Here is a 20,633-nt window from a genome sequence, read left to right on the forward strand (position 1 = left end):
CTAGTGTGAGAGTTAGGATAGGACGTTTTGGACAGAGGACTACCTTTCAGTTATTGACATCCTGACACAGACAGATCCTTAGTTTTTGGTTTCTAGATAGGGAAGTTCCACTTTAGAATAAGGCCAGAGAGCCGTTTTCCCAACCAATTCTTATTTATTTAAAACATCTTTAACCAAGAACATAACCACTTTGTGTCCAGCTTTCATTTCTGACCCTCACACCACATCCAGGCTGTCTCCACAATCTGATTCCCACCTGGGTGTCATGTGCCTACATGGATAGCTGCAAGCCATAAGCATAAATGAGGTCCGCTAATGGTCTCGGGTATATTTTAATCAGAATTGGACTTAGAGGAGAGACCTGTGGCACCACATGTGCAATATTTGTGGGTGTAGCTTCTGAGTTCTTTCTGAAAGGAAGGATGCTATCCAAACTAATGCTTGGCCTCTACTGCCCAGACAAGACAGACATCCAAGAGGGTGGGATGACTGATAGTGTAAAACATGGGGGAAAGATCTAAAAGAACCAGCGCTCAGACACTGCCATCATCCACCAAAAATTCTACGGTCGTGCACAATTCCTAATACCATTAATTCCATCCCCCTGCCTGGTCTGAAGCCCATCTGCTAATCATCAAAAATTGTGGATTTCTTAATGAAAGACTGGAGCTGTAAGGTAGCAATGGCTTCCAACAATTTGCTAGGGTAACAAAGTTGAGAGATGGGTCAGAAACTAGTGGGGTCCTGCATGACACAAGGCAAAATATATAATTTGTACTTCTCAGCACAAGTCGGCCGTCTGGAAAATGTATAGATTGGGTTGTGTTTGTCTAGTAAAATACAGCTACTCGACTAAAAGAGGCAGATGCTGTATATTGTTGAAACAGGCACCATTAATGCATATCAGAGAATTACCATTTTAAAGTGTCGCGATATAGAACCTGACGTATTCTGGGATCTCAGTAAGCCAGCCCATTTAGTAGTTTTGGGGACATTTTCAGAATTTCTATAAAAAATGAATACTACTTTTTTCTAAAAATGTGGAATTAATCTCCATCTCCCATGACACATTTTAAAAACCTGTGCTTGACGTTCCTGTAGGACGGGGATGGGGAAGAAGGGTTTGGAGGAGATTGACACAATAAAAATAGAAGAGCAGCATAGCTCAGCTATGGAGGAAAATGGCAGCTCTCATCTACCCTCCACCACCAACACAGAGGGACTTGTGTGTTGCATATTCCCTGGTACCCTTGTGTACCTTTGCTGACCGCCTCTGTAGAGGAGTCATACGTGGATCCCATTTGGATGTTTCATTGCCGCTGAAAATGTGCTTGATGCCCTGAGGTGCCTCGCTACTTTGCCCCTCCCTCGCGTCTTATTGTGCAGAAGCAATGCAGCAATGTTCATGGCACTTAATCGAATGCATTTTTGGCTCCTTCTGCTGTCCCATTTAAGTCAGTGTGGTCAACTTAGTGAAGCTTCCCATCCTCCCGAGCTACATGGGCACCAGTGCTGACCTGACTGTCGCCATGCTTCCAGGAGCTGATGGGCTAACTTAGGGAGACCATGCTTATCTTGGTTAGGCTGGACGGGACGGCAGCAGTCAGATAGACAAAATGAAGACTCTATGATGCGAGATGATCGTCTTGGAAGACACTCCACGTACTGGACCTGTGAGGATGATAGAGGGCCAGTAGAGATGTGTTAAACTGGCGTGGGCCTGGTTGGTGTCTTTCTACTTCTTCTGCTCTGGTGCATAATTGGCCTGCTATTGGAGTTTGCCTTGGAATATTGTAGGGGCACCATGAGGGAGTCCTGCACAGTTTGATCCATGTGCAAAGGAAGATGGCCAGAGAGGGCAAGAAGTTGCACTTTTTTACCCCGAAAAGAAGAGAGAAAAAGAATGTGCCACCTAATGCTGTTTCTCTGAGCCCCCTCTATTCCTTCAAACCATGTCATAATGGACATTTTATGTAAGATCGAAAGAACCACCTCTTAGACTGATGCAAATTTGGACAAATTTAATGAGGCAGTTTTAATATTGAAGAACTGGGTAGCGGTTGTGGAGCAGGACACAAGGATGGAATAGATAATATTTGTAGTCTGGACTCGCTGAGGATGTAAAAGGACTGGGCGCTGTCATAACCTCCCAGAGCAAAGAAACGTAAGCCCTGGGAGTCCGGGCCGATAGCATTGAGAATTTTCAGAGGGCTTTGGCCATGATGTGGCTTGCTGCGTTACCAGCTTGTTTTGGGGGAGAGATCTGAATGTTTTCTGTGACACCTGGTTGAATCACCAGCTGGATTATCCCAATAACTTGAAGCAACCCAAGATTATTAAATGCTCCTGCCTGATGAATGGACGCGTGCTGAGTGTGAGAGGGGTCCATAATGATTCACTTGTTAAGTGGGGTGAATAGAGAAGTTATATTAGAGAGGGTGGAAGCCAAAAAAGGTTGCTTCATTGCCAGATGAGAATAGGATTTTTGTACTCCCAAATGTATGCGAAATGACTAATCATAGAAGGAGGGAGTAGGAGATTATTAAGAAAGGTTTTCATCATCAAATTTAGGCTTTTATTATTCTCGAGTAGAGACAGTCTATACTATTTCCTGCAAAACCTGGAGTTCTCAAGTGGAATGAAACCTTCATATTTCAGAATCCGGATTGCACCGGGTTCAATGGAATCATTGCAAGAGCAGTCCTAACATGCCCAGAGCGTGCCAGAATGCCCACTGTATGCAGATTGGTGGCTGAATCTGAGATATTAAGGAAGTGAAGTAACAAATAAATGAAAGAGGGGGGGGTCGTGCACATAGAATCATGCCATAACCAGACTATCTGTTGTGACATATAGGGTGGGAGAGTCCGGGGTCCTGTCTCTTTCGGAAAGTCCTGTCTCTTTTGGGATTTTTGCCTTAATAACTTGAGCTAATGAAGCTAGGTTCGTGAATATTACTTTGTATACAGTTTTTCAATTGGTGATGGTTCATGCAGGGGATTTTCTCACTATTAGTCGATATTGTGAATTTGTGATGAAGCAATATTTTGGAGAACTATTAACATAGGTTTTTCGCAGTCAAATTGTGTTATGCTCTTTTTGAAAATGCAAATAAATATATTCTCAAAAAAGAAGAAATAGAAAATGTGAAGGATTGAAAACATCCTGTGAAGTAAATCATTGTTAAAAGAGTAAAACATGCAATCTTGCTAATGATTAAATGGATAAACACATTCACTTAATAAAACAGCAAGATTATTTACCTAGCTCTCCACCAGAAATTGAAAAGTCTTTTGCCAAAACTGTCCATTTTTGGATGCGCTGAGCATTGGAGGTCGCCTGGGCATTGACCCGATTGATTCCATCTTGGATGGCTTGGTAAATGGCCCGATCCCGTTGCTCCACGATCTCCGACACTTTTGTTGCTTTACTGCCAACATCCAAGCAGAATTGCACTGCTTCTGGTGTCAGACAATCAGTGGGCTCAGACGTCTCTGGGTCCAGTATGCTCTGAAATACAAAGAATCATTCAGAAACTACATCATACATGGTAAGAATAGGCAAATGGGGCCAGTGATATGTAAGGAGGGTGGATTTCCGCATTACACCAACTAGGCACCATATAGACCACCAACAAGCTATGAACATACACCAAAACCCCCAAATCAGGCTCTTGAAATATGCTGTTTGTTCTGCTTAGATTAACATTGCGGATATTGCAAAGTAAACTAGTATAAAAAAGGGCATTAGAAGATAGGAAATCCAGCTACCAAATAACTTATCGGCTGTTCTACTACAACTAAGTCTTTACCATGTTATAGTTTGATTGCCCATGCTGAAGATTAAATTAGAGCCACTGCTATTCACTAAGTACACACCATCACTAAGGAGCACTTAGAAGTTAACAAGCACCCTCTTTTCCAGTACTAACTATTTATTTCACTTCATGCAATGCTGAAATAGCTCCCACATGATTATAACAAAGCGTGTCCTTGTGACATGCCAACTACCTCCCTGTGCACCAGAAAAGGTCCCTATTGGGTCTCTACGCACATGTTCACTTAACCATGTCCTCAATGGGCATTAACATTGTCCAAATGAGAGGGCATAAGTTAATGCATAATTAAAAATCCTATATAGTAATATGATATATTAGGGGAGTAACAATATGTCTCTCATTGTCCTTTATGTTGTATTTCCTTTGGCTTCAATTGCCATATACTCCGTGTCAATCACTTTTATTAACACTAATTGCTCCTGCAATTAATTATTATTGTATTACAAATGTAATGTTTCATTTATATTTATAACCTTGACACAATGTTACATTGCTAACAAAGACTTTGTATTTATTCAAGATCATTTGTTAAGATTATATTTATAAGTAGGTTAACTGCGGAATTTAACTTTTTGTTCTCATTCATTATAAAAGCTTAATAAAAAATGTGTTTAACAAACATAAAATCCTACATAGTGGGAACAAAGCAAGTGTAAGGCTTGGCCTGGAGGGCTAGGCTAGACTTTGGTTGCCAGTGAATGGTTGGATTTGGCATAGGTGTCTTTTGGTACCCTGTCTATTCCCCACATATTTATAATTTCTTTAAATGTCTTCTTAATTGCGGGCTGACATCCCCCAGCTGGCAGGATCTATGATCCCAGATTAGTACATGCAGATGATACAGTTCTTCTGGCAGTCTCTCCAAAAAGTAAGGAAGCTTCTCCAAAAATTGCTAGACATGCACACTCGATTTAGGTCAGACGTGGATCTTACGGTCAATGCTTCCAAATCAGCAAAATGTACTTTCAAAAATACCAACAACAAAAGAAAACCCAACTCTTCAATGTTGATAATAAGGTGATTAAAGTGGTATTATGTTTTGAATACTCGGGTATGACTTTCACCAGCAGAATGACAGGTCAAGGTTATATGGTAAAGTCATCTGTGAAAATGATACAACCAGCTGCGGCTAGTATGTGTTTTGGAAAAATGTATAAAGCTCAACGGATTGTCATGATTCTTACAGTTTATGAAGGAAAGGACAAAGCAGTGGCTAAGTATGGAGCTGGGATGTGGACCTTTTCGAAGACTGTGGTAATGCAAACTCAAAAGAACACTAGTTTAAAACAATTGTTGGGTTTGCGTATATCAGCTACCAACTTTGCAACACACACAGAGCATGAGATATCTTTCCTAGAGAATTAATTATTACCCCCTACAGTGCAGTTATGAGATATCTAATGCATGAGTCAAATGCAGTGCTTAAGTGTTATATGCGGCACAGGGTCGTTAAAACAGGCAAAACAGAGGACGTTAAAAAAACAGTGCAGGCATGAGATGAAATTGCCAAAGATTTCAGACAAATGTAGGACACAGGTCAAAGGGGGCACTCTAAGGGGGTGGGCTTAGTGCTAGAGCGTAACCAGGCAGTCAGTATGAAACGGTGATGGGGACAGGGTCAGACCACTCCAGGATGCTCGGTCAGGTTGTTACCAGGGTTGGTATAGTAATTGCTAGTGATGCAAGTGAGAGTGTGGCCACCGGAGGGTGTGATGATAGAGTATGAGTCATCAAAAAAAAGAAAAGATATGTCCAGAGAAAAGTATATTTAGAAATAATGTATCCAAATTTATTTAAGGTGATACAAAAATTGAAAACTGGTGAATAAATCACAAAAAATTATACACTGATCATTTTTAACATAGCAAAACAACAGCAACAATATGCCAAAAATCGGCTAAAACATCATTATTCATACTCGCCATACACGGTGCATTCATTCACACACAACTCATCATACCGTGAAATACATCCAAAGTACTAAAAGACACAAAAAACATGCTAAAAACCAATGGGGAAAAGGAATTCATGACTGGTCCCCATAATGACACACATTATTGTGATGTTTACAAACAATAGAAATAATTCACAGACAATATTGTCAGGGTGGATACGAAGAACATATGCAAAGATCACATCCCTGTAGAATTTATCTCTCGACTGGTTTCGCTGTGTAGTGGTGGTTAACTAAACATCTTCCTCAGGAGGTGGATGTTACCATTCTGCAAAACAAGTACACAACAACGGCTATAAACTACTACATGAAAAGTCTTTGCCGACTGCCTGCAACATACAATTAAAAACGACTGCTGCTACCAGCCTAAGTTATTAAAAACAATTAAGGACCGTGTATACCATAGTGAAAATAAGCATATACGGTTCCCACTACAACAGCTGTGTATACCAGAGCAAGAGGGTAAGTGACTCCCAAAAGAGAACCGTGCAACATGAGAAAGAACCTTCAGGACCATGGTGAATCGGCAACAAGAATATACATATCTTAATATCAGAATAGCCTGACCAATGCCAGTGTCTGTGTCTAAAGAGACTTGCAGTGAACTAACCTGGTGAAAACCTAGCTGCTGCAACAACCATTGCAGTGTAGTGCGGCCAGTCACGTCGGACAATTCAGGACTAAAACATGACCTAAAACAAGACCAGAATGCACTATATCAGGTGAATCAAAACCTGGGTTCAAAGCGGAGTGCCTGTAGGTAAGGCGAAAATGATAGCTCACCTGGAGGGCACCCCATACAATTTAAGGAGATCCAGAGCTGTATGTGTTGGAAAAGTGAAGAGGCAGCACAACTTAGCCTAAGCATTCAACGCTGTCTGCGAATCACTAAAAAAATGGCAAAGGAACTCCGTTACGATGTTAAATGGCAAGCGATGACCCATGGCTTGCCAGAATACAAAGACACTCCATAAAATGCATCTAAAGACCTCAAATGAAACGGGAGGAAAACTGCAGACAACTGCACCGCACTGGGGGTAGCCAAGAGGTGTTTAAATGTAAATACGCAAAATGCCCAATAAATCAATTGGAGCTGCTCACACAATTGAAATGTGAAAGTGAGCTCAAAGGCAAATAGCAGCAGTCCAAGAAGCGGTGCTTCAAAGTTAATCGTACAAAGGACTGTGGCTAAAAAGCTATTTACGTTGCGGGAAGGCTGGCCACACGCTTACCTGTAAAACGGTTGCCGTATTATGAAATTGACCAGCACAGAGAAGAACAGATGGTAATCTCTTCGTTCCAAACTAACTGTAAATTCGAAACGCTACGCATGCGTGTAGGGACCTACTCGGGATGGCTGGCTACAGCCAATAGTACACCAAAGCCTTTTTAAAGGCAGGGAAAAAGTCTGACTGCGCATGTCTGCAAGTGCTGCCAGTAAAGAAAACCCACGGGCAGGACAAGGCGCAAGTATTGCAGCCCAAATTAGAATAAAAGAAAAAGAAAATGATGATGAAAAACGCTGCCGCTGATATAAAAATAATAAATAAACAATGAATCAGAATGTACATGAGAATGGAAAGCAGTGTAAATTAATGATGGGCTACCGGCACCACACAAAGTGAATTCTGGGAGTTGTAGTCCAGCTTAGGCGCGGTGTACAGTCCAACAATTTACTAGTTGGTTCTGAAATGTTACAGAACCATGTTGCAGGATGTCCCTGTGGGATAGAGAGTCACCATGTCTCCAACCAATTCTAAAGCTACTAAGCAATGGCTCAAAGAGTGTTCTGGTAAAGATGATGTCTATAGACCAGAAATAGACAGGAAAGATGGTAAGAAAGCTTTGACTGAAGAAGAAATAATCTAATGTAAATGGTGTAAAGTAAAAAACGGAAGCCGACCGCAAAGATGACACCAGCTAGCCTCAGTTCTCTAATAAAGGCAAAAGATTCTATCAATTAAACTAAATAGCTGAACAGCCATAATAGCCATGCAGGGCAAGTAGAGAAACACAGAAAAAGCACGCTAGCGACCATTGAAGTCCCACGACTCCAATGTGTTAAGGCCTGTGTGGAGTGTTATTAAATTAAAAATTCACAGTTGTTCCTTGTAGGACAATTTATTAGCCAGTTGTATTGTGTTATTGGCAAAACATTTTTCTAAACAAAAACAAATTAAAGATAGAGGATGAGTGCCACGAAGAAAGTTTGTTGGGTGCGATTGATGGATCCATTAGGGACACGACAGCTCATCCAGAGTAGTGGTGAATGAGCGTGACTGTGTAGTGATAGGGGGCGGGTTGACTTGAGGGCGCTGCGGTGTCAGGTGAGGCACTGGATGTCTTACCTCTAATTGTTAGCCGCCAGATATAGTGGTGGGACCTACAGTACCGTTGAGTTAGTCCTAAGGGGCTTAAGGTTTTGTGGTGTCCAGATACTCTAGCCCCACTTTATCTCCTTCCTTTTAGGCCCTGACTTTCCTCTTCCTATCTTTCCCCGCTGTTCTGCCCTCCTCCCGCTACTCTCCCCCTGCTGTCTCCACCCACCTTCCCTCCTCTTCTCTGTTCCTCTGATGTGTATCTCTCTCTCTGAACCCTACTTCCACTCTCCGATATTACTCCTTCCTACTCTCTCTCCTGATACTCTTTACTCCACTACTAGTCTCCACTCCACTTCTACTCTCTCCACTACTGCTCTCCCTTCTCCACTCTGCTATTACTCTCCCCTCTCCACTACTACTCTGGCCTCTCCATTCCAATATGACTCTCCGCCACCATCTATTCAGCCACCCTCCCTAAACTCTCTCAGTCACCTTCCACTCACCCTCTAAACTTTCTCAAACACTTTTACTCAGCCTCCTTACATGCAACACTCACAAAACAGTACCACTTGCTCTCACAAATCAATACCTCACTTTCTCCGCAAATCGCCTTGACATTCCAGTCCACCGTACTTCCTCCTTCTGGTCTCTTGGTCTGCAACCTCTTCCTTTTCTGACCCCACCCGAACAAGCCATACCTTCCTGTTTCCTGTCTCCCTTCTGCAAGGTTGTTGAAGAAGGATGCTGACACAAGGTTAGCATGATTATTGCTATAAACTTGTATTCATGGTTAAAAGAAACCCTCACCTCCAAGAGGGTTTCCCTACCTCAAACTAAAACTAAAGGAGCTGTCAGAATGTTCGTCAAAATGAAATTCCACCATCCCGTGTCACAACCTACTTTTATACCTCACACTACAACAAAAAAAATGAACTCAACATAAATGACTCCCTTCTCCTGGTATTCGGGTGATGTCACAAAAGTGTTCTTTTGTAAAAGAATGACAAGCGGAATGACTCCCTTACACTGGCTGGTGTTTCCAACAAAACCTTTGTTCAACTCAATTCTCTGTACCAGGAGAATGACTCCCTTCTCCTCGCGTTGGTCTGTACCTTCCAATTTAGATCACAACAAAACCTGGGGGAATGACTCCCAATCCCTGGCATCTCCTGAGTATATTCAAAGACTTCAGTTTCTTCTCCAGGAGAATTACTCTGTTCTCCTGGTGTTTAAAGGCATGGTCTAGTAAAAATGTTTATTGTCCCTACGGGTCGGCCGTGTTTTTTTAAGCCTAAGTGGCTCGATTTTAGAAAACTTTCCTATGGACCTTACCCGAGTTTGCGTCCATTAAACGCACGCGAAAACAAGCACCAGGGAGCCGCCATTTTCTGATAATCCTATCTTTTCCCCGATCGCCCTGGCTGACCTGCTTTTGCGGCACTAAATCAATTCCCCCGCCCCTGAGCCTGTCATCAGCAGACTCGTACCGCCCATTTCCCAACGCCAAAGCACGTCTCGTGTCAACATTCGCTGCGCTTCAGCTAATGACGTGTCGCCATGGAAATGGCAGGACGCCTCTTTCCTCAATAAGTATAAACAGACCGTTTCACAACACACAGCAGCAGATTTTCGATTCCATTCCTCTCTCTGTGTTACTTTGAGTATTCTGTGACTCGTTTCAGTGCTCTGGTCAGCTACCTTCGCCGCTTGTAGCCCGTGTGAACAGATACCAGTACCACCGCTATAAATTATTTTAGTTTGTTTAACACACAATGGCTACAATAATGCCCTACATGTACGAGCCCGAGTATACCGAGGAGGACCTACTGGAAAGGGAAGCACGCGAAAACGATGGGGATTCGGACAGCAGTTGGCAGGACGAATCAACAGATGAAGAGCCTGGGCCTAGTCGAATGGACGGCGTCTCCACCTGGTGCACATGCAATCGGTGCGAGCTAATGCCAACTGAGGACGAGAACTGCTGCTGCCGAGAAAACTCGGGATTCCTGGCCTACATTTCAGAAGGCGAGCCACGACCGCAATGCATCACCGAGCTGCCAGACTTCAGGGCAGCCTGCCTCACATGGGCCGTGTTGAGAATAATGATGGTGCTTATGCACGAACTTCGAGCAACTGTTCGTCCTCGTAATCCGAGTAACGAGTAAATATACTCTGCTTGTCATGCCACTCCTATTTCATGTTCTTCTACTATATCCAAAATTACATCTACATATCATTGTAACGCATGTAAGTTGTTCAATAGTGTGCATTGTCTAGATAGCATTTGTCCGTGTAAAATGCCATTAGTTACAAGAATTGTCATTGACAACAAACGTTTATTAAACTTATCTTGGTCATTTAAAAACAGTTTGTTTCATTCCTTTTCACAGGTGGTACAGGCTGGTGGCCTATCGTTCCTTTACATGGTGGCATCACGGGAGGCTTGGACACCGCGTTCGAAGAGTGATACCCGCCTGTACCGTTCGTGCCATTAGAGAAACGTTCCCGAGTGACAGCGGTCAGTACAGGGGAATTTCTCTCGCTGTGCTGCAACCTGACCTGTATAATCTTTAAAGTCTTGTATTTTTGTGTCATGAAAATAAGATACAAAGTAAAACACCACATATATTTTAACAACGGTTGTCTCGATTTTTTAAATGAATCAAGTGTGTCTCCATTCAAGGATGGACGTCAGACATCTGTGCTCCAAATGGGTGAAGGTCTGGTCGCTGTGAAGCAGGGTGGTCACTATCTATCTAAGCTAACATAACATATTCTCAATAATGCATGCACTAAATAACACTTGTTCAAAGTCTTTCAGTAGGTTATGTCGCTATAAAAGTCACACATATATCTATACTAACAATTACCATTGGATTATACAGGCCTTAGGGTCTTGACCACTATAATACACCGGTTGAAGTGTGGGTCTGTACTCACAAGAATCTCCGGTATGTGGCATTTGTTATTGATAAGCAACGATATACTATCATTGATATAAAGGCGATATACTGTATATTAATATAAAGGCGGTTCGCGCCGGTGGATGCGCGCTGGCATGGGGGGCTGTCAGGGGCGCGAAAGGCCAAGGTGCCAAACTACATGTACACTTCAAAAGGTGTCCCACGCCAAGGGGCCATTGTTCACATGGTCTCCTCAGACCCCGTGTCTCCAGGCAGGCCTCCCCTGAGGCAGGCCGCCCCCCTGCAATCCACATAAGTGTGTCTCCATTCAGCAGTCTTCCTGTGCCTTATCTGCACGCCCCAGGCCCATCCATCACACCCCCCTGTATCAAAGGCGGTTCGCGCCGGTGGATGCACGCTGGCATGGGGGGCTGTGACGGGCGCAAACGGCCAAGGTGCCAAACTACATGTACACTTCAAAAGGTGTCCCACACCCAGGGGCCATCGGTCACATGGCCTCCTCAGACCCCGTGTCTCCAGGCAGGCCTCCCCTGAGGCAGGCCGCCCCCCTGCAATCCACATAAGTGTGTCTCCATTCAGCAGTCTTCCTGTGCCTTATCTGCACGCCCCAGGCCCATCCATCCCACCCCCCTGTATCAAAGGCGGTTCGCGCCGGTGGATGCTCGCTGGCATGGGGGGCTGTGACGGGCGCAAACGGCCAAGGTGCCAAGCTACATGTACACTTCAAAAGGTGTCCCACGCCCAGGGGCCATCGGTCACATGGCCTCCTCAGACCCTGTGTCTCCAGGCAGGCCTCCCCTGAGGCAGGCCGCCCCCCTGCAATCCACATAAGTGTGTCTCCATTCAGCAGTCTTCCTGTGCCTTATCTGCACGCCCCAGGCCCATCCATCCCACCCCCGTGTATGAAAGGCGGTTCGCGCCGGTGGATGCGCGTTGGCATGGGGGGCTGTGACGGGCGCAAACGGCCAAGGTGCCAAACTACATGTACACTTCAAAAGGTGTCCCACGCCCAGGGGCCATCGGTCACATGGCCTCCTCAGACCCCGTGTCTCCAGCCAGGCCTCCCCTTGAAGCAGGCCGCCCCCCTAAGACCACGACATACATACATCATTCATTCACAAACACACACCTGTTTCTAATACTTTATAAACCATTTGATATGTCTCATGGGAACATCTTTGTGCTTTGCAAGTCAACTCTTGAACGTGTTACCTGGCAACCACTGAGATCTACGCTAATCTGCTCATCGTCGTGCTATCCGTGAACTTCTGTGACCGCTTAGAGCAAACCCATCAGTGTGCTACCCGTGGCCACCCACCTATTCTCCTGCAACATACTGCTCTGCTTGCTGAATCCAACTGTTTGTTGGTCAAGGTAAGGCCATGTATCCTAGTCATATTTTGCAGATTTTTAAATTTCTATCTATTTACGAGTTGAGTACACATTAGTGCTAGGTTCATTGGTCTCATTGCTATTGACTTGAGTTTCCATTGCTATGCTATCAATAGATCTATTTATTTTCATCTGTGTCTATTGTCATCGAATTGCACCCTTTGGGGGTCCAGTCTATAATGTAAGCATGTTTCCTTCTCGTGCAATACAGAACATCCAAGGGATGAGTCACATGTTCAGTTTTTAGTCACATCATTTATACATTTCTGCAACTTATGCAAATACTAAGCAGCACATAATGAACTGGTATAGTTCCTGCGACCAAAACAAACCTTGCATTGATCATTGTATGAATCATTTACTTTAGTATCAAATATTTATTCTTGAAGATTGTATAATAATGTTGATTTTTACTTTTCAGATTTATCAACAATGCCTGCCTGTTTGATTAGCGGTTGCCCTTCGAAGACCCATGCAAAATCTGAAGGCACTACAATGCATGTATTCCCGAAAACTGTTGATCGAATAAGAGAATGGGTCAAACATTGCAGATATCCACTGGATGAGCTGGAAAGTAGAGTCCAACAAGTCTTACAGGACAAGAGGGGTGATCGATACCGCATCTGCAGCCGGCACTTTTCCTTGGACATGTACACAACTTCTTGGGTAACAAAGAAGAATAAACGGCGAACGACACGGAAATTGCGCGAAAACGCTATTCCCACTCTATTCGTCCACATTCCGCCACCGGTGAGTCAAGTGTCCGGATTTAGCTTTAGGCCTTGCGGTAGTGTGTAGGTAGCCGAATGGATTAATTGATATTGTAGGTGTTCTATCCCTTGTAATAATTTCGATATTGATATGAGTGTGTAGTTTTTTGAATAATGACATTTATCAATATATTCTTTTTCGATTTCATAACCCACAAACGCAATGTATATATATATGGGGACAGGGAACTGTGCTGTATTGAGCATTTTTCAAGTATTCTGTCGGCTTACATGGCTATTTTTAATATTGGCATTTCATTATCAATCATTAATTGACCTTTACAACTTCTTGACTATCCCTTCTATCTGAAGCAAGAACATTCTACATCCTTGACGTGGTCGCAGTTATCAACCACTTCTAGCGCGTATCAGGTAATCTTACTAGGCTAATCTGCTACATACTTGTTTTATGCATGTCAAGTAATAGTTTTATTCTATCGTTTAATTACTTTACCGAATGTTTGGTTACTGCTTTCCAATTGATATACACCTTAGTTATCGTCCACTGGTGTTTGTTTTCAGTTCTAATTAGTGTTATCCATACTAATGCAAGTACTGTCTTTCAGGGAGATGCTGAAGCGTCCGCCGCATCTACATTTCTAGGTGTTCTTCAACAGCAGGAGGTATGGATACTGACAGCTCCATCGAGCGTCATCATCAGAGCTGGAATTCTTGTCGTTTGATTGTTCTACACAATGTTTCATTCGTGGTTAGCCGTTGATATGTACCTGTGCTGTCGACCCCAGGTGTGTGTTATGTTTTCACAATTGTAATCCTCACTAATGCAAGTACTATGTTTCAGGCAGTTGATGGAGCGTCAACCCCTGCACTTGATGCAGAGCCTGACATTCAAGTATACGAATCGGCGCAACAGCTTTCGGAAGTGCGCACTACATTTGCAACATCCATAGATATTCTTCAGCAGCACGAGGTATGGATAATGACAGTTCCATCATGCGTGATCATATAACGTGATTCCATTTGCTATACTTTCTTCCCTATTAACGCAAGTGCTGTGTTTCAGGGAGACGACGAAGCTTCCACCACAATCACAACATCTCATTTAGATGATGCAGATGTAAAGGAATCGTTGAAAAAAGTCGATGAAATGTGATCATATTTAGATTTTCCTTGATTCTTTTGGACAATGCATCATTTGCGGTTATCTCTTTATATGTACCTGTGCGTTCGACCCCAAGTGTGTGTTATGTTTCCAATATTGAAAACCATACTAATCCAAGTACTGTGTTTCAGGGAGACGACGGAGCTTCCACCACAATCACAACATCTCATTTAGATGATGCAGATGTAAAGGAATCGTTGAAATAAGTCGATGAAATGTGATCATATTTGGATTTTCCTTGATTCTTTTGGACAATGCATCATTTGTGGTTATCTCTTTATATGTACCTCTGCCGTCGACCCCAAGTGTGTGTTGTGTTTCCAATATTGAAAAGCATACTAATGCAGGTACTGTGTTTCAGGGAGATGCGGATGCCTCCTCTCCAATACAACCATTCATGGCAGTCCATGCAGAGCCAGAGGTATGGATACTGACAGTTCCATCGAAATAGATCATCACTGGTCGAATACTTGTCGTTTGATTGTTGCACACAATGTTTAAATCGTGTTTGGCTATTGAGATGTACCTGTGTGTTCGTCCTAACGTGTGTTTTATGCTAACAATATTTTGATACATAGTAATGAAAGTACTATGTTTCAGGGAGACGATGGAGCCTCATTCCATGCTGTCTATGCGGATACAGAAAATATAGTCGTTGCAGCGCAAGAGGAAGGGAGGACATGCGGAAACGAATCGGAGCTACAGCGTGCAGATATTGAAGGTCGAGTCAAAAAAGTTGCAAAGAAAAAAAAACAGAAAAAGGTTAGTTACAAACAGTTCATAACTTTAAAAAAATGTTTGTGCTGGGGACTATTTTATGTTTTTTTTCAGTCAATTCTACTACACTCCATCTTGTGTTTAAACTGAACATCCCTTTTCCAATCTCTCCTCCAGTTACCCGTGGGTGTCAGAACTATACACACACAGACAGTGAAGCGAATGAGAGATGTGGCTTGCCAGACCGTGTACACTATGGAGGAACTATTCATTGAGGCGAGGCGTGTTCAGGCTCGAGATGCTCATGTCCAATGGCCAGAACATGAATTAACTGTGTTTGGAGACTACAGCAAAGTTGCATTGGACCATAGCTACAGTGCGACCGCACCACCACAAGAAGATGTTATTGAATGTATTGAAGATAGCTCTGAAGTAGTTGCAGATCAATTCACACAATCTACACCCGCCAAAAATTTGCCACCCAAAAACCTGTCGACATTGTTGTGTTCTCCCATCAATGATGAAGTAATAGATGTCGAAATGACAGAGAAAGAACCAGCCGCAGCATCCATAGACGCATCAGAACTTGATATCAGCGATATTACTTTCCAATGTATTGAAATCTCCACAACGTCACAGGCCGAAACAACGTTGACGCAGGATGACAGTCTAATGAAAGAGAGCAAATACATTGTATTCGACAGTTGTTTGATGGAAATTATAAGTATGCTGAAATGTGTGCATTCCATTAGAGGGAAAGTATGTGGGAAGCCATTGATTAATGTGACTCGTCAAATAAAAGGCAGTAACGTCAAAATAAATGCCGCCTGTAGATTAAATCATAGGTTCTCATGGTCTGCACAACCAATGCTGGGGAAACTGCCAGCAGGCAATCTACTGTGTGCAGCTGCATCACTTTTTAGTGGCTCCAGTTTTAGAAAGTTAGAGGCTTTCTTTCAGTTTGTGGGACTCCATTTCATTTCTAAAGCGCTGTACTACATATACCAACGTGATTATCTGTTTCCGGCTATTAGTGATGGTTGGAAAATTGAACAATTGTCTCTAGCAAGTACATTAGAAGGCAAACGATTCAGGCTAGCCGGCGATGGACAGCGCGACAGCCCTGGATTTTCTGCCAAGTACTGCACCTACCACTTTCAGGACATGGATAGTAAGAAAATTGTGAGTTTGGTGGTCGTGCAGGTAACACAATGTACATCCTCAGTGGCCATGGAGAAACTAGGTTTTATAAAATCAGTGGAATATCTACAATCGAGGGGAATGCACATCGACCTCATAGCCACGGATAGACACGTTTCAATTGCCAAGACAATGAGAGAGCATTTCCCACATATTAAACATCAATTTGACGTATGGCATCTTGCTAAATCAATCAATAAGAAAATCTCGGCTGCAGGGAAAAAAAAAGGTTTTGAAAGTATTTTGCAGTGGTCACATTCTATCACCAACCATCTTTGGTGGAGCTCAAAAACTTGTGAGGGTTCAGTGGAAATACTACTTGAAAAATGGCGGTCACTGATGCACCACTGTACCAACGTTCACCGCTGGACAGCAAATGAACATTTCCACCAATGTGAACAAGGCCCTTTATCCCCAGAGGAGGCACGGAAGAAGAAGTGGTTGATTCCATCTTCACCGGCAAACAAAGCCATTGAGAAGATTGTTTTCGACAAAACTCTATCAAGAGATTTGAGAGGACTGACAGAATTCTGTCACACAGGAGATTTGGAGGTGTTCCACAATATGTGCCTAAAGTACAGGCCAAAGCGCTTGCATTTTAGCTCTCGGGGCATGAAACATCGCACTCTACTAGCGGTCTTGGCCCATAACAGCAATGTCGGACGTGAACAATCTGGGACTAGGGGTAAAGTAAGGATGCCTCGCTACACTAAGGTGTTTTCAAAACGAAGTAAGCAATGGGTGATCAAACCAGTCTATGATGAAATGCAGTTCGACTTTGTGAAAGGCCTTATTGTTGCTGTGTTAGAGAAGCACAGATATGGAATTTTGGACGTTTCTGTGCAGAGCAGTGATCCATTGCCACCGAACATTGCGACTGTGCCATGCCCACCCGAAGCACAGCTGATTGTGAAGTACAAATCCCGGTTTAAATAATTGCAATACGATTGTATTTTTGTAAATAAATGTTATTGTACAGTGTACCTGTGAATCTAACCCCTACCTTCACCATCATGGGTGGCAAACAAGCTAGGTGTCATCTTTGAATTCTCTCTATTCACCTCACATATGTGTATGTATATATTTTTCTCATGTCTCATCTCATGTAAATGTAAATGCTGCGCACTGTTAACGGAGGGGAGGCTTGCGTATTGCAAATAATAAAACAAACAAACAAACAATAAATCTCACTTTTAACTCAACTCCTGTGGTACTTTATACTTTCCCTGACCTTGCGCCAAAAATTAAATGTCTCAATTTGGGCTGCAAAGCTCCCAGACAACGGGGACAAAATTGGGGCACTTAGAACGCGCCAGCCAAGCGGGCCGTGGCATTTGGGAGAGAAGCCAGTTCGCATTTGCACATTGAGGCGCACTACATAGACAGATTCTAAACTTCAAGTTCTCACAGATGCCTATACTACTTGATGTTGCAAATAAAGAATGTGAAGGACAGCGCCGAGATGAGGCCCACAAGTCGCACTGGAAGTATAAGGGTCTATTGTTTTTTGACCTTGAGACAGGGACCATGCCGAAAGAACTACATTTGAAGGGAGTGCGCAATAACGTAACAGACGATAAGGCAGAAAATTCAGAAACTAGACCGAGTTTCATTTTAGGTCAGTATACGAAAAATCGTTGTCAAGAGCACGGTCCGTTTTACAGACTGCATTACGAAGAGACACAATGGAAATTTCAAATATAATGTAAGTAAATCTTTACACGCTTTTATACCGGAATGAAGATTTAATGAATGGATGCATGAATAAATGAATGAATGAAGAGCTAGGAAAAGCAAGTAAAACTGTTCGTAGTGGGCACATGGGCATGCAGGTCCACTGGTCTCACCGATCTCGGTCCTTGGCCCAGTCACTTTTCCCTGCACTGCCTACCTGCACTATGGGACTGTCTCTGTATCCTTCAGCCCCTTCTCCCGGCATTTACCTTGCACTTGACACCAGCTGGCCCTATTATTTAATTTGTATTCAACTAACCATGTACAGCCCTTCCCCATGCGCGATCAGAAAGACACCTAGCCTAGTAGGATCGTTGTGTCTGCCCTTGGTCCCCACCTGCCTCGTCGTGCCTAGAAACACTTGAGTATAGGCGCGTTACAAATGCCATATCATATATCATATCATTCCTCACGCATGTAGACTAACTGTCGTTTATCATTGTGTGTTGGACTCGATTTATCTCGTTACTTTTCGCATTGATTTTAGAGACGAACATACTCCATTGAACTATCCTTGCAAGCAAATAGTTTCTGATCGGCCGTAATAAATAAAATGAGTAATATTAATGAAGTTCGGCTAGCGAGACTAATTATAATTTTTTTGTTTTCATAACAGGTATTTGATCCCATTCTGCCACTGCCATCTGTTTGAGACACCGGCGGATGGATTCTTCAGCAGACACCTGCAGCTTCGTGTCAACAACTGGAGCACGATCACCATATTATGGGACGATCGCCAAGGGCCCACATGCCCTTACGCTGTACTAGTGGCTAGAAGCAACATAACAACCTTTAGGCTGGACTAGTGCCTAGTTGATGGAACAGCCTTGCGGTTCACCCTGCTTCCAAAGTGATTCTTTTAACGAAAATGAACACCCTGTGTACCATAAAGGAACAGCGCGTGACTCAAGATGAAACGGAACAGTTATTGCAGATACAGATAAAAGAAAATAAATGGCTTCTGGAGTTCATATGGCAATTGCTGAATATTCTCTAAACATTTAATGTGAAATAAATGTACTTTACCAAATGTACCGTGTTGCTGTTTCATTTTAAAGTACAGTTTCATATTCCGAATTGTGGCGCGCTGTGTTGTGAGTTGATCTGTGTTGGTTTCCTGGTTCTGTGTGGAGTCGCACATAAGACGACTGGGCGCGTTTGCCTACGCAGCACAGTAACGTCACGGGGAGAGGAGGGGAATATGAATGTTTTGATAATGTCAGGCTCAGGGGCGGGGGAATTGATTTAGTGCCACAAAAGCAGGTCAGCCAGGGCGATCGGGGAAAAGATAGTATTATCAGAAAATGGCAGCTCCCTGGTGCTTGTTTTCGCGTGCGTTTAACGGACGAAAACTCGGGTAAGGTCCATAGGAAAGTTTTCTAAAATCGAGCCACTTAGGCTTAAAAAAACATGGCCGACCCTAGGGACAATAACATTTTTTACTAGACCATGCCTTTAAAAGTTATTTTCTGTATCTGTTAACTTGATGTTTGTTTTGCCATTCTTTCACAATGTTAGCAAAGCCCCAAATATTTCTCTGAGTTTCAGTGGACCCATCTCTTCCACTGTGACGAGGATACTTTTGTTGGATTAACAAATCATCTCTGTGAGGGCAGCGCCCTTGGAGCTACCACTGAGATGAGGAAACTCTCCTTGGATGCACATTCACTTTGAGGCTCAATGGCATTGGGGCTACCGCTGAGACGAGGAAGCTCCCTTTGGATGCACAGATCTTTACTATGCGTTTCAGTGGCCTTGGGTTACCACTGAGATGAGGAAGCTCTCTTTGGAAGCACACATCTTCATAATGGGGGTCAGCGACCTTGTTCACAGTGTTTGTCTTATCACAAGTAGACCAGGGACTAAGCAGAGACCCTTTCACTATCCCTGTGTTCCTACCTGTCTGCCTGTGCCTCTGGTTACCTTCTCTGGGTTCTTGACCCCTCTCTGGTTCTTCCTGGGACTGAGGTTGGCATCTCATCTGCTTCGCATGACTTCGCTGCACCCTGGAGTTCTGCAGTGACTCCCAGCTTCTTACGTTCTCCTCCCGGAGGTCACGCCACTACTTCTCTCAGTTGGGCTGGGTCTTGGGTCAGCTCCTGCTTGACACAACAAAGACTCCCTCAGCAGTTTGCCAGTGTCCTGCTTCCCCTGTCTCTGGTCTGCTGATAGGGTTTGAAACTCCCGCTATGGAGAGTTTCCATGCCTGTTGCCTCTCCCGGCTGGGGTTCTCAGGTTCCTTTGTCCATCATCTATTCTTATACAATGGTGCCAGTCCCGCCCTGGTGGATTGTCAACATCCTTTGTTGTTTTTGATGCTTTGATCTTCAGGCCTCCTCTGGGCCACCTCGAACCAGTACTAGCACAGAGAGTTTTCTTCCTGTTTTCTGTGCTCTTCTTCCTCCCAGTACTTTCGGTATCCCAAGCACTACAATAATACGTAGCTCTGTTTTCAAGAAAATAACTTGGCATGGAGGCTGAGGTTAGCGAAGGTTGGGGTGTGTTGCTCTTCAATGGGCTGTACCCTAGGTGATTGTCCTTGTCCCCAGAGGAGGAGTCCCTCCCCATGAGGTCCTCCTGCCTCTAGGGGGACTATTGGGTAGCGGCCTCACCTCCCTAGCTTCATGGGAATGGGCTCCCCCTGGGGGCAGTGATGATAC

The 20,633-nt window shown here is 43.6% G+C and overlaps 1 protein-coding gene across 3 annotated transcripts in view; it reads right to left on the reverse strand.

Moving 5' to 3' along the window:
- ACSBG1 (acyl-CoA synthetase bubblegum family member 1) overlaps positions 1-20,633 on the reverse strand; it is a 1,203,629-nt gene that overhangs the window by 24,709 nt on the left and 1,158,287 nt on the right. For all 3 annotated transcript variants that reach the window (XM_069624414.1, XM_069624415.1, XM_069624413.1), the window contains one exon: positions 3,264-3,510. In XM_069624414.1, the coding sequence (XP_069480515.1) occupies positions 3,264-3,510 (247 nt within the window). The remainder of the gene's footprint in view (positions 1-3,263; positions 3,511-20,633) is intronic.

Source organism: Ambystoma mexicanum, chromosome 11 (genome assembly GCF_040938575.1).
Source record: "Ambystoma mexicanum isolate Mex_15411 chromosome 11, UKY_AmexF1_1, whole genome shotgun sequence".
Taxonomy (NCBI): domain Eukaryota; kingdom Metazoa; phylum Chordata; class Amphibia; order Caudata; family Ambystomatidae; genus Ambystoma; species Ambystoma mexicanum.